The sequence below is a fragment of the Tripterygium wilfordii genome, chromosome 8 (genome assembly GCF_013401445.1).
Source record: "Tripterygium wilfordii isolate XIE 37 chromosome 8, ASM1340144v1, whole genome shotgun sequence".
NCBI lineage: Eukaryota > Viridiplantae > Streptophyta > Magnoliopsida > Celastrales > Celastraceae > Tripterygium > Tripterygium wilfordii.
Window position 1 is genome coordinate 3385067 of NC_052239.1, and position 14428 is coordinate 3399494.

Genomic DNA, 14428 nt, shown 5'->3' on the forward strand with positions numbered 1-14428 from the left:
TGCATGTAGTGCTTAACTTATCAAGAAAGTATCATCTCAAGTACCCATTGTGAACATCTAGCGCTTAATTTATCAAGAAAGTATCATCTCAAGCACTTCAAAATCATCCCATTGTGGATGCTCTAAGCACGTTCACATAGTGACTTTCCCCAATCCCATCGGGTTGAAAAACCAATTTATAGGCAGGCACCGTCAGTGTCCAACGCACCCTCGGATTTCGTGAATCTCATCGAATGTATATCAACCAATCAAAAGACGCCATATGTCGCCGCCCACTTCAAGGAACTAAGAGGAGGCTTTTTTTTTATTTTTTATTTTTAAATAGCACTCTTCATATTTAAATTTAAATATTAAAGTAGTATTTGATCTTTATTTTTTGGGATAAATACTGAGATGACTCCTATAATTTTAAAAAAAAAAAAAAGAGTCAATCAAATCGTTATACTTTGTTTCGGATTAAACAAGCTCCGTAAAATTTAGCTGATATGGATTATAATATGACATATCTTTGATTTGACAAAAAAGAAAATTAGGTATAAAATGTGATACGGCTCAAAAAAAAAATGCAAATCACTTAAATAAAAAATTGAAGGTATGATGTTTGGGAGAATACAGAGATGTTGTTTTAGTTTTATTATTAGGTTTTCATTTTTAGTTTGATTTGGGGGGTTTTGGTTAAGATTTTAGACACGAGTTTTGGTTAAGTGTTTCGATTTTGTATTCGTTTTAAGGTTTTTGATTCAATTATGAATTTGGTTGAAGTTTCGAATTAGAGATTCGTTTTTGATATTGATTTTGTTTTGTGAATTTAGACAGTGTTTCCGAACCTATTGGTTGTTACTAATTTTGGTATTTGTAAACCTAATTTTGTTTGCTTAGATGATATAATTGATTTCTGAAGCGAATTTTTGTGGTTCAACGAAAAAGCTCAATTGACCCACCTTTTCAAATCATAATAACTTAATTGGTCCATTAACTGAAATATAAGGGCTTCCTTGTTCCAAGTGTCTACCATGTCAATAATTATTTTTAAAAAATACATATCATATATTAAACAACCATGTTAGACCCGTTATGACATAAAAGAGTACAAGGGTTTGTTTAGACCAACATTCAAAATAGAATGACTTGTTTAATCCGAAACAAAGAATATAGGGCTTCATTGACATTTTTTTAAAGTATAGGGGTCATATGGATACTCATCCTTATTTTTTTTTATCGAAATAGCATTTGATGTTGTTGTGTACAATGTCATTAGTGTTTTTTTTTTTTACAATAATATTGTTGCAAAGAACGTCGTTACTTTGAAATAAAAATAGCCCATTGAAAATAAAAATAGCCAAATGACGTTTTTGGCAACAACGACATTATTGTTATTATTTTATTTTAAGTATTATTTATTATATTTAAGGTAGTATTCTATTATTATATTTAACTTCTATTCAAAAAAAATTTATAACTTTCTTTTTATTTGAGGTGTATTAATATTTATATTCAAGAATTCTAATTGAACTTCTATTTCTTTATGTTTATTCTTTTGATTTTAAGTAATAGTAGTACACGAAGTCAATTTCTTTAGCGCGTTTATGTGCCGAGAATAATTCAAAATGCAAAATATTTTAACATAAGATAACCTTTTTTGTTTTTTTTTTTTCACAAAATGAATAGGGAGATATGCGGATAAACATAAAGTAGAATAAAAATATGATGCTTATAAAAAAGGGGGAATAAACATGATGGTTTGAGTTTGCAACATATCTCCTTACTTCAAACAAAACAATAGATTGATGAACCGCCATACAAAAATCAGTAACACACACAACCTAAACAAGTTAATGACACTATTGCCTGATGATGTTCGGAACAACGTCAAGTGTTATTTCAGTAAAAAAAAAAAGACCAAATACTATTTTTGAAAAAAAGACTGAGTGCTATTTTGATATTTAAATATATAGAGAGTGCTATTTTGGGGAAAAAAATTTCAAACAAGAGAGCCAAAAATATTTGTTTTTTGAATATGTGCAAGTGTATGTTCACATCACACTTGAGTTATATATATACTAAACAAAGAGAGCTAGCTAATGCTATACAATGTGATAATAATAATAAAAAAGAAGAAGTGGTATCCCCACCCTCCAAATTGGTTATCCCACCCCCTAATAATTGATTTTAATTTATTATTATTATTATTTTATATATGTAAGTAAATAAAAGGTAATTTACATGTTTCACGTGCTTGTTAGCTTGATTTGATTTGTCTCTGTCTTTTATTTGCCTATGTCTTCTATCTCTATATCTGATTCATTAGAGAATCCCATCAACAGTGATGATGGCAATTGGACTAAAGTATCACGAGATATACTGTAGTATATCATGATGGCATTTGGCTGCTACCTTTAAAAGGCCAAATCTTCACTCAACTTCCTTTGCGGTCTGTTTGATTACATTTCTTTGTTCGATTGAGCTACTTTTCAAGGTTGTCTCTGTCTTCTATCTTTGTTTGATTGCATTTCCCCATGACATTAGTTGCAGCATATGGGTCAATGCCAGATATGAGTCACTTGATTGCTTCTAAGTACAATGTGATTTTACACGTTCTTAGTTATGAATAGTGCTTGACATTTTTACCTCTGCGTTCTATACCTCCATCTCAACATGAACGTATTACCATCACAATAGGATGGTAATCACTTTGTTCAATTGACATTGACATATGGTTACCCAATGTCTCCTATTATGATTAAGTGATTTGATATAGATATGATCATGCATTAGATGTACTAGCTAATCTACATTGATGTAATGTAATAAGTTTGCTTGAATTAATTGATGAGGGTGGGAAAACTAATTTCTTGAATGAGAATCAAATGTCAAATCACACGCAATTTAAAAGAATTAAATATCAAATCATATATAAAATAATAATAAAAAATTAAAATCAATGATTAGGGGGTGGGATAACCAAATTAAGGGGTGGGAATACTTTTTCTCTAAAAAAAACACATAAAGGAAACTATACACAAGCTATACATTCATATATTCAACAATGACAACAAACACCCACCCCTCAAAAAAGTCCTAAACAATTGATAGTTTTCTTAACAAATATTGATTTTAATCGCTAATTAACTTTTTAAGATGGCAACCATTAATTAATAGGAGTATAGGATAAAAGTAATTGCTATAAGAAAATGTTAATGAGTGTCCGTAGATCACTGAATAAAAATGAAAAAAATGTCAACCGTGAACATATTTCTCCATGATATTTAAAAAAAAAAAGAACGGAAAAAAAAGTATTGGAACTTAAAAACGATATGTATTTTAAGTTTTAAAAAATAGGTAAGAAAGTCTTTGTCACACATCATTTATCATGATATACTGTAATCAATTCTTAATAAGTGTCCTTAAAGCATCCCTTAACACCACCCGTTAAATATAAAAGCTTCAGTGAAAATGTGGCAACTCAGCATTAATCAATTTTTGAGTGGAAATACGGTCAAGGGAGACTTATTGACGTTGACTTTAATTACCATAATGAGCGATTAACACCAGTGCGGGCGCGCTGGAGCTGAAGCCAGCTACACTTCTGTCGGTTTAAAAATATCTATTTGTCTCCAACGAACTCGATGTGGCTGGCGGATTCGGGCGCTACGCGACAACTCCATCTCAGCCACTTATTTCTATTGGGAGTCAATCCCAATAGAGACAATCAAATTAAATGACATTAATGCCCATCCCAATAATGGAATACCCCTGTTTATGCAAGGATAGTTTAGTCATTTGAGGTGCCCTCCCTATCGTCAAAAGTAGGTAATGTCCAAAAGCAGGGGTGTGCCTGTGACTTGTCAAGGCCGTGGCAGTTTCTCTTCGCGGACAAACGCAAGGCTATTTTTGGTATTTCGCAAAAAATTTCCTTCGTATCCTCTGTTTTTATAGAGAAAAAAACACTTCTACCACTCTCTGTATTTCTGGTGTACTCTGGTTGGTAAACAGCTTTTGCGCACAAGGGGCTTGCGTTCTCGCAGTTGGTGGAGTCGGGACAGTCTGTACAGGGTCTGGTGTACTCTGCTTGTTTTTTTTTTTCGCTAATTCTCTCTGTCTGCATCATTTGGTGGTGTGTCTATTGGTTTCAACGCTTTCTATAGCCGCTTCTCAGATCCGCCTGTTTTCCCGAAAATTTCGATAGATTTTGTTGTCCCGGTATATCTTCTAATCTTCTATTGTCATTCTTTTTTGGGTTAATCCTGTTTGTGCAAAATGACCATTTGTATGGTTTTGTATTGGTATCAGTGAATGATATGGAGTTGTTGTGTTTGCTTCGATAATTTTTCTGCTTATTTTGTATTTCAAGTTTTCAACTGTGTTTTTTCTTTGTATGGTTTTGGGTTAGGGTTTTGACTTTCCAATCCTAATTTGCTACAAATTTGATGGCACAGTAATTTGTTTGTGAGGTTGTATATCGAAGGTTGGTGGCAGCTATTAATTTTTATCGGTAAATCTAGTTCTCTGGTGCTTTTGAATAGCTACCACTGATTTGGGGCTCTGATTCTCGCGCAGATTCATTTAATTTATAAATTTTTGTTTTCTGCTGGGAGATTGATTGGGAGAAGTTGACTTTATATTCTTTCTGGATTGGTAAACTGTAAACATCAATGTTTATTTGCTTGTAGGGCTTTTTCATCTGGCTGAGTAATCAGGGTTTTGATTTCTTGGGTAATTTTTTCCTTTTATTTTAATTGTGATGTCTTGGGTAGATCTTAAACAGTGGTATATCTGGTTTCAGGTTGTTTGTTAAGTTCTACTATGAAATCTATTATTTCTCACAGTTATTTATTTTCAGGGAGTGTGTAGTGTATTGATGCTATTTGTCTTGCCTTCTTCACCTACTTATTAGTCGTTGCATGCAAATTTAACTAATGCTTTTACAAACGTGTATGTGTAAATATGTTCAAACTTCAAAGTCTACATGCATTTGAACATGTGAATGCACATGCATGTGAACAGATACAGGTTAAGGTTGAACCTTATGTTGCAATAATATGATAATTGATAAACCATTTGGTGCAGAAATTTTGTAGTGATGACTTCCTTGGACACTCATACCCAGTTTCTTTTTTGAAGTTTGAATTTCGAACGATATATGAATTAGGAAGCTTGTTTTATTTGTTGTTTGCCAATCACCGACTATCTTTTGTCTTCCAATTTCCAAACATTGATTTAGAAGGCTTCCTTTTTCTACTTATCTGTGATTTCACTGGTTTTACTGTGGTTTACTTGTAAAGGAAAATATATCAGTCATCTTTGGCATCCTTTATGCGTGCTTTGAATTTTGAATTTGACAAATAAAAGCTTGTTCATTTGCATTGTTCGTATGCATGTATTTCGAGATGTTGTGGCCTTATGGGGTGAATCGCAAGAATTGATTCAATGGAAAATTGTAAAACTAGGATAGCTGGTGTTATGGTCTAGTAGAATTGTGGTTCACGCGGTTTCTTATGTTTCCTTATTGAATGCTCATATATGATTGCTATATAAATTCCTCATTCAAACACTTTTTTTCTTTTTAAAATTTCTGAGTTTTCCCTTACCATTAGAAGAATTTTATGAGATGCTTGCACAAACTTCTCCTTTGTGTCTCATAATTGTATCCTAACTGTTTGGGTCAAAGTACATATCATATGTTGAGGCCAATTGGAATTTCTTGCATGTCCTAGACAAATATATGTCCACATTTGATATATCATCATAATTTAGTCTTTTATCAGGGGTTCATCTCTCTCTCTCTCTCTCTGGGTGGCGTGTTTTTGCACTAGTGTGGTTGACTTCCAGAGGAACAGCTGTTGGGAATTGTATATCTCAAAGTTTGAACTTATCCCACATTTTAAGTTGGAGGACTTCATCCTCATTGTTAGTGTTTCATGGTTACGTGTAGAGTTCAAAAGGGCCTTTCCATGTGATGCTTCTGTCTGGAGTGTGAAAAATACTAGCAAAAGGCTTGAATTAATTGTTAATCTTGGTTTTGAAATTTTGAAATTGAATTTACTGTTTTATTTTGAATCGTGACTGTTATTCTTTTTTTGTTTATGTATTGGTGGCTGCATTTACTTTTTTTTTTCCAGCCATTTTAGTCCGCTGTTATGTTAGGGTCTTACGCTGGATTGTGGTTCTGACTACTATAATAACCTTGCAAATGTGATGAAATATCATTTTCATTCCAATTCTGTTATCTCATATTTTTCAACCATTTTGGTAGCTCCATCTATATTAGCATTGTCCTTTTGTGTCCTTTGTGTGCCCTGCTTTCTTTGTGCCCCCCAGATTTCTAAGGTGTTAGATCTAGCACTCATTTTTAAGGATATATATCTGGGTCCCTTTATATTCCTCTAAATTACCTGCAATGTACATAACACGAGTCTATTGTCATATGTATCTATGGTGTGGACTGCCTTTTGTTTTACTTTAATCAGTTATCAACTAATTGTCTCAAACTCTTTGTATATTGTTGTAGTAGTAATAGTAGTAGTAGTACTAGTTATTATTATTATTATTATTGTCATCATCATCATTATTATTATTTTCATCAGGGTGAATGAAGCTGAGTTATTCCTTGGCAAGGAGCGTAAGAAGTTCCAAGTACCTCTGTGCGTCAGTTTTGATTGTTCTCATTAAAGGATTTTATCCTAGAAATGTTGTTAGATATTCTGCGTATTAAGGGGGCCCATAATTGGATACCTTGTTGCTGGCGCCAAGTTTGATCAAATGGACAGATCAGACACATCGGGCTTTGTTAGTGGGGGAAGTAGCATATCTAAATATTTTCTACCTGTTCATTTGTTTTTTATATTTATATTCGCCAGTAGCTTGTTCTAGAAGCTGCTCGTTAGGGACCACTTGTTTCTCATTATTGTAGTCGACAGCTTCAGATGATGGATTTGAACAAGAATGGTGTACAGTTTTCTCATAATGTTATCACAATGAACGAAAACTTTGGGGATACCACTCTATGTTTGAACTGCCTCAGCTATGATGGAGGAAATACCGGTAGAATTGGAAGTAGCCAAAGCAACCATCGGGTTGATTTTTCTAATGCTTCTAATGACAGCTGTCAGTTGGTTCTTGGTTTGGGTCCAACACCTTGTGCAAATGGTGATGATTACTTTAGTATTGGGGTTAGCAAGAATAAAGAATCGGCTACTATGTTTCGGCAGGGGTTGTCAACTGAGGGTGATTCAACTCTAAAACTTGGACTACCTGGAGCAACTAAGGAAGCTACAAATGGGCTTGATTGTTCACTTTTGACAGAAACTGATAGTATTAGTTTACCTCTTTGGAACAAAGCTTCTGCAAATGATAATAGACTTCTTATTCCTGTTGTTGATGAAGGGTCTACTTCAGCCAAGAAATCTGGTGGCTATATGCCATCACTTCTCTTGGCTCCAAGAATGGAAAGTGGGAAAGTTTCTTCACAAACACAAGAAATTGTAGAGTTTGGCTCCAAGTCCCGATACTATCAGTCACAGTTGAGCCATGAACCATCTGCTACCACAGATTTCTCAGTCGGCACCATCTCTGAGCAAGCAACAACAGAGACATCCTCAGAATGCAGAATGAGCAATCAAAAGAAATGCAAGTTTGCTGGTTGTACAAAGGGGGCAAGAGGAGCAACTGGTCTCTGTATTGGGCATGGGGGCGGACATAGATGCCTAAAACCAGGATGTAACAAGGGTGCTGAGAGCCGAACTGCATTTTGTAAGGCCCATGGTGGAGGAAGGAGGTGTGAGCACTTGGGATGCACTAAAAGTGCAGAGGGGAAAACAGATTTTTGCATAGCACATGGTGGTGGCAGGCGATGTGGGTTTACAGGAGGCTGCATAAAGGCTGCACGAGGGAAGTCAGGGCTTTGCATTAAACATGGTGGGGGGAAGAGGTGCAAAGTAGAAGGCTGCACCCGCAGTGCTGAAGGGCAGGCGGGCTTGTGCATATCCCATGGTGGAGGGCGGCGTTGTCAGTTCCTTAGATGTACAAAGGGTGCTCAGGGTAGTACCATGTTCTGCAAAGCTCATGGTGGTGGAAAGCGTTGCATTTTTGCTGGATGCACCAAAGGTGCTGAAGGGAGCACTCCGTTGTGCAAGGGACATGGTGGGGGGAAACGTTGCCTCTTTGATGGTGGTGGGATTTGTCCAAAAAGTGTTCATGGAGGAACAAATTTCTGTGTCGCCCATGGTGGTGGAAAGAGGTGCGTTGTGACTGGTTGCACAAAGAGTGCACGTGGTCGCACTGATCGTTGTGTTAGGCATGGTGGCGGGAAGCGCTGCAAGTTTGAGAACTGTGGGAAGAGTGCCCAAGGTAGCACTGACTTTTGCAAGGCCCATGGTGGGGGAAAGCGATGCTCCTGGGGAGGGGGAAAATGTGAGAAATTTGCCAGGGGTAAGAGTGGTCTATGTGCAGCACACAGCAGCATGCTTCAGGAGAGGGAGAACAAAGGCGGTTTGATTGGTCCCGGACTTTTCCACGGTCTCATGTCTGGTGCTTCAACTACAAGAAGTAGCATTGATAACAATAATTCTTCTTCTGGAGTCAGCGTTGCCTCCGACTGCATTGATTCGCAGGAAACACCAGCAAAAAGACAACATCTCATACCCCCACAGGTATTGGTTCCTCTATCGATGAAATCGTCATCTTATCCCGGTTTCTTGAGCACTGAGAAGCAAGAAGAAGTTAGAAGACGCTATGGCACTGGTGTTGGTGGCAGTGGCGGGGCAAACAACTTCGACTATACAATTCCCGAGGGGAGGGTCCATGGTGGTGGCCTCATGTCATTATTTGGTGGGAATTTGAAGAATGCAATGGACAGAATTTGAATTTGAATTACAATTCCAATTTATCAGCTTGTATATAAATTTAGTTTCGGGTAGTGGGGCGATTCATGGGTGATGAAATTGTGTATAAAGGTTTGGTACTTGTTTAGTGTCAGCATATATAACTTAAGCTTGTGTATCTAATTAGCAAGGGGTGTATTTTATTTTTATGTGGATATTATTCTTCTAGTTTTTGGATTTGCGGTCAATAAAGACTTGGTGAAGACAATTCTTGGAAAACTTGCAATTGCGTAAGCTTCATGTGAGCCTGTAAAGGCCAAAATGTGGCAATGAACCGCCATCAGTTTATATCATACCCCCACAGGTATTGCAAACAGCATTTGCTACAGACCATCCTGAATACCCCTTCGCAGCTTCCCGCTCACCACCGAAACTGAGCAATTCAGCAAGATCCCTGGCCGGCCGCTCAGTCAACTTCAGGCCTGAAGAATACAATATCCTTTCCACCACTACAACCAGCAGCCTCAAGTACTGGTCATCCCAAGACGATGGCATTGAGGTTTGGTTGCCTTCTTGTTCAGACAAATCCCATCAAGGGAAGATGTTGACGCCTATAATGACTATTTTCTTTACGGTCCAACTTCAGGGAGCAGGTTGCCAGTATTCACTGAAGTTCTGCTAGAATAATGGTCTTTTGAAGAACCTTCCCATCTGCTCTGCAGGAAACTACTCGGTCTTCTTCAACACAGCAACTGCATTCTGCATATTTTTTGGGTATATAATTGTCAAGTGAGGGATCCCTTACTTTATTTAAAGTGAGGGGTCCATCTAATATCATTCATTTGGTGTAAGTGTGACCCCCACAGGTGATAAGGTTCGCACGTGAATGGTGTTAGATGGATTCCGTACTTTAAATAAAGTGTTTAAATAAGTGCAGGATCCCGCATCTGAGAAGCCATATTATATATATATATATATATGTCTTTTTTATCAGGTTGGATTAAGGTTAGTAATTTCAAAGAAAGTGTTTCCTTTTCAAGGAATAAAGTGACAAAGAGACGATCCTAATCTTGCATTATACAGCAATAGATACGGTCATGGAAACGCGTATGACTTTGCATAACTTGATTGATGCAGGTTACAAAATTAAATCCAAAATTGCAGATAGGGACTGTTAGCCCTCCTCGCTTGGGTTGACAAGCTTGGGCTTGTATATATGATGTGAGTTTCATTCCCCTTGTAAGCTGGTTTGCAAGGGAGAATATGGGGCCCACAAATTATCACATGATATCAGAGCATGTCCAAGGTCTAGATGGGGCGCACTATCCTTCACGTGTTGAGCTGTTGAATGTCACTTCCACTTTACACGTGCAGAGGAGTGTTATCCCACATCGCTTGGGTTGACAAGTTTGGGCTTGTATATATGATATGGGTTTCCCTATGGGGCCCACAAATTATGACACAGACAAATTGCTTTGACTTAATCTTGCCAATATATAACCACTTTGGTCATCACTATTCAATTATTCAACAAGAAAAGCACAAGCTAGTCGTACAATTACATCAATGTGAGAGGATTAATATAACATGATATGATGTTTGATCAATTAATAGCAGAACATACTCTGCGAATTTCACCATTATTTCCAGTCTTAACACCAATATTACCCATCTTAACCATGGCTCTTCCAAACTCCAAATTGAAGTTTATAGCGGCCGAGAATCGTTGAACAAAAGGTCTTGTGGTAGCATCACTCCATAACTTCTGATCCGACTCCAGAATTCCACGGCCCCCCTGCAGATTATTGAAGAATGAACCATCAAAGTTGTTAGGGCTGCCGGTGTCTAGTGCTATGCGCCTGTTTCCATCGCCGTTCTGAGGGCAAAGTGTTTGTAGTTGGGACACGAACAGGGGGTCGATCGATGGATCGGCTCCATTCCCGGTCGTGGTGAAGTTGAAGAGTCTGTATCTGAAGAACTGGCATGCTGAAGTACCTATGGAATGTCCACCTATTCAAAGAAAACAAAGAAAATTGCATATAAGTTAAATCATGTGTCTCACATTTTGTATTACAAAGTCCAAAAGCTTTTGTTAGTGTAATAGCCCATCCCTCCGCGCGCACTAGTAACACTATGTCCGCTTTGAGCTAGTCCATATTGACCCGCACGGTCTTGTGTTCCCAAACCCAATACTAGTCCATACTAGTTTGAGATTAAGAAAATCGTTTGTTACTAATTAGGAAGTTTTGCGTATTATATATTATATTTCACATCTTTCCCTGGGTGACATGGGACAAGAGACTTAACCCTTTCGCCACTCAATAGTTCGCCCAGCACCACCAAATTTACACGAGTCAGGTGTTATAGTTTGCATCCTCACTCTCATACTTCCAATCATATATATATTTGTACTTACCAACAAGAACAACGAGATCTTGAGTGTTGAGACCGAGTGCAGAAAACTTTTGCTTCTGCACGTCCACGGAGTCAGTGAAGCCTGGCAAATTGGCAGCATCAGATACCAATGAAACCCTGCCATCTCTGCGTCCTGTCGGAACTTGCCAGCTTTGTCCTCTTGTCTACATAAACAGAATCACAAAATTCTTTAGTCAGTATTGTTTTGCTTATGAAAATTTGAAACTAGCATTCTGAGTTGACACTCACAAGTGACCATGGAAGCTATAATATCGAAAATGATAAATAACTCAATAAATGGTATCCTTGTTATCCTAGCCGTTGAGCTGGCTGCATAAAATCCTAATGAATTTGTGAGCTCCACATATATGATCATGTGATGCATATAAAATCAGGTACGTACAACTCAGTAGCTAAGATAGTTGGGATATCAATTGTTAGGATCCCTATCATCACTGAATAAGTATTTATTATGCTTACCAAAACAACAGAATCGCGGGCCGCAAGGGCGAGGATATCAGCACAAGAGACAACACCAGGGCAATCTCTCTCAAGCTGAGCCTTGGCGTCCTCAACGACTTCATATCCTCTAAGCAAAACGTTTGCTAGCGCGGTTCTCTCAGTGCCAGGCCCATTGATGAGTATGGAACCATCACAACCTTGGACAAAGCAGTCATGGAAATGCATTCTAAGCAATCCGGGAGCAATCGTAGGATCGGACCGGAAATGAGCTTGAACTGTTGCTCGCACAACCGCCTCCACACGAGGACATGTTGCCGAATAGAAGCCAACTCTAGTACCACCTTGACCTTGCACCACTGTGACTACAATGCCAAGAAGAAGAAGAAACCCTACACAAATATTGAATGTTTTCATATTGTAATGTAGCTAGCTAGGTGGGCAAGAATATTAGAGAAAATTAATCTTGTGTGTATGAATTTGCTATGTAAGTTTTCTGTGTGTGGATTTATTATGAAATGGATTGTGATGGTATTTATAGAAGGAGAAGATGAGAACAAGTAAGCAAAGGTGGCTACGCGCATAAATTAAGAGCTAGTGATGTAAAATTCAAAGTTTACTGGAAATTCATGAGTTGGCATGCAATAAATATGTATATGCATGTGTTGACGTGCTAGATGCATTGCATGGATATGGATATATATTACAAGGGAAAAGTCATAGTCAATCCCAAGTTCCCAACCACTAAAGCATCACTTTTCCTCACCACCGCCGTTGACAAGTATCTAGATTACTAGATATGTCGTGATCTGGAGTTTGGAATATTACTTCATATGATTGATAATATCACTAGAGAATGAATCACATGTATGAAGGAACATTAGTTCACCTTTTTATAATTGGAAATATCAAGTATCCCAGTGTTTTTTGTCACAGTTATCCCAAATATTGAGATGGACGCACATGATGTTAATATATAGAGATAATTTCAGTTCTTATCCATCAACAACGCGTTTTATTATAGGAGAACATCTCATAGTAACTCCGCAGTTAAGCGTGCTTCTGTGAGAGCACTATTGGGATGGGTGACCTCCTAGGAAGGCAAAGTCGTGCGAACCCGATGTATCCACGAGAATCGAATAATATTGCTGATGTGTATTGGGTTGGAAATTCTAATACATGATGCTTGTGAAATCGTGGGTCTCACATGATCCATATGAAATCGTATGCGTTCATCTCAACATTTGATATAGTTGAGACAAAAAAAAATATGAGCATCCATAAGTCCCAACTAACTTGACCATATATCGATCCTTGACCTTGAGGGTACAGTTTCAATAGGGATCCCAACAATACATGTCCCAAATCATTCGAGTGCGTGTGTGACATTCACTTATTAGATGTGATGACATCATGATCAGGGCTTATTGAAAAATCAGATCCAATAAATGAATGCCACACATGAACTGTGACATTTTTGGGACATGTATTGCTGGAATCTTAATGATTTTCGATGTATTTAACTACATTTACGTGTGATTGTTCTTACTCTACCCTCTAAACCTACCTCCATAATCTCTCAATAACTAAAAAATGGATGTGGTCAGAATTAAGGATTGCAAATCCAAAAGATATAATAGATTACAGTAAGTTATAGATTGTATGGTCATGGAAACGCGTATGACTCTAAAGGCAGCAATACATATCTAAAGCCAAAACAAAACATATTGGGTTTACAAGTCAAATGTTATGTACTTTTGACTTTGGTTCTATACAGTGCATAATTAACTTATTATATGTTACGTAGGACCAGTTGAATGTTTGTCAAAAACAAAAAAAAAGTCGAATGTTTGTCCCAAAATTTAGTTTTTATATAAATTGTGCGGATACTTTTTTGTTATTTTTTTTTATGAATTGTTTAATTGATTAATTCGTGGAGTAAAGCTAAAAGCTTGCTTGATTATTAGTAATTAATTTCAACAACATGCTTTCATTTAAACTGTCAACCTAATGAATCATATATGTTAGGTTTATTGTTTTCTTTACTTTTGTCCTCTTGCAAGTTTCCTTTGGCACACTCAATTAACCATCTTCTTCAATTCTTGGTGCAATGGCAGTAGAAGGTCGACGTACTTTGAGAATTAATAATCAAAAGAGATAAAGATATTTATCTTTCCATTTCTGCAGTAATAAAAAAACAATATCAAACTTTTTACTAAAAGAGAATAGGAGAGTTAATAGAAAATTATATTTTAAAATTGGAGAATGACTCTATTTATAGAGTTTGTGATGACTCTTCACATAAGACATCATAAAAAGACATATTTTTACAATGAATGAGCATGTCTTTACAATGGTAACACTTCAATGAATGATCATGTCTTTTCATGTGAAGAGTTTCATTCAAACCAATGAACATGTCTTTTCGAAAGAAAAAGGTTAGTAAAATAGTCATGTTTTTTCAAATATCGAAGAGGTTTTAAATACACCAAATAAACAACTCAAACTTATTTTGAAAAATCTCCAATACATTGGACGGGTCCAGTGTTAACTAACACTGGACCTCCCCCGAATCCTAGCTGGAGCAAATGCTGATAAAAATATCCAATATTTGATTTGAAGTTTTGCCCTGATTTGGTTCATAGATGTATTCATAAAAGTAAACCCAACTAAAATTAAACCCAAATAGTAACTAAAACCCACCCGGTAATGTCAAGTAGATCTCTATTTCAGAG

General features: G+C 36.8%; 2 protein-coding genes across 2 annotated transcripts; one reads left to right on the forward strand and one right to left on the reverse strand.

The window, feature by feature from the left end:
• The first annotated feature begins 3866 nt into the window (after window positions 1-3866).
• LOC120003982 lies at window positions 3867-9098 on the forward strand. The gene is made up of 2 exons (XM_038853164.1): window positions 3867-4200; window positions 6585-9098. The coding sequence occupies exon 2, from the start codon at window positions 6924-6926 to the stop codon at window positions 8859-8861; it is 1938 nt and encodes a 645-aa protein (XP_038709092.1). The 5' UTR covers window positions 3867-4200; window positions 6585-6923; the 3' UTR covers window positions 8862-9098.
• A 1195-nt stretch (window positions 9099-10293) lies between these two features.
• On the reverse strand, window positions 10294-12207 carry LOC120004116 (peroxidase N1-like). Its single transcript, XM_038853365.1, has 3 exons — window positions 11715-12207; window positions 11236-11398; window positions 10294-10829 (listed from the first exon to the last, which is right to left on the reverse strand). Exons 1-3 carry the CDS (start codon window positions 12108-12110, stop codon window positions 10423-10425), a joined length of 966 nt encoding a protein of 321 aa, XP_038709293.1. The 5' UTR covers window positions 12111-12207; the 3' UTR covers window positions 10294-10422.
• Between the last annotated feature and the right edge of the window lie 2221 nt (window positions 12208-14428).

Bases quoted from the DNA above. Each gene is read 5' to 3' on its own strand.
- LOC120003982 (XM_038853164.1), top strand. From the start codon at position 6,924: ATGATGGATTTGAACAAGAATGGTGTACAGTTTTCTCATAATGTTATC.
- LOC120004116 (XM_038853365.1), bottom strand. From the start codon at position 12,110: ATGAAAACATTCAATATTTGTGTAGGGTTTCTTCTTCTTCTTGGCATT. The intron at 11,399-11,714 runs GTAAGCATAATA...CTGTTTATGTAG, and splicing joins CCCGCGATTCTGTTGTTTTG to ACAAGAGGACAAAGCTGGCA. The intron at 10,830-11,235 runs GTAAGTACAAAT...TTCTTTGAATAG, and splicing joins AGATCTCGTTGTTCTTGTTG to GTGGACATTCCATAGGTACT.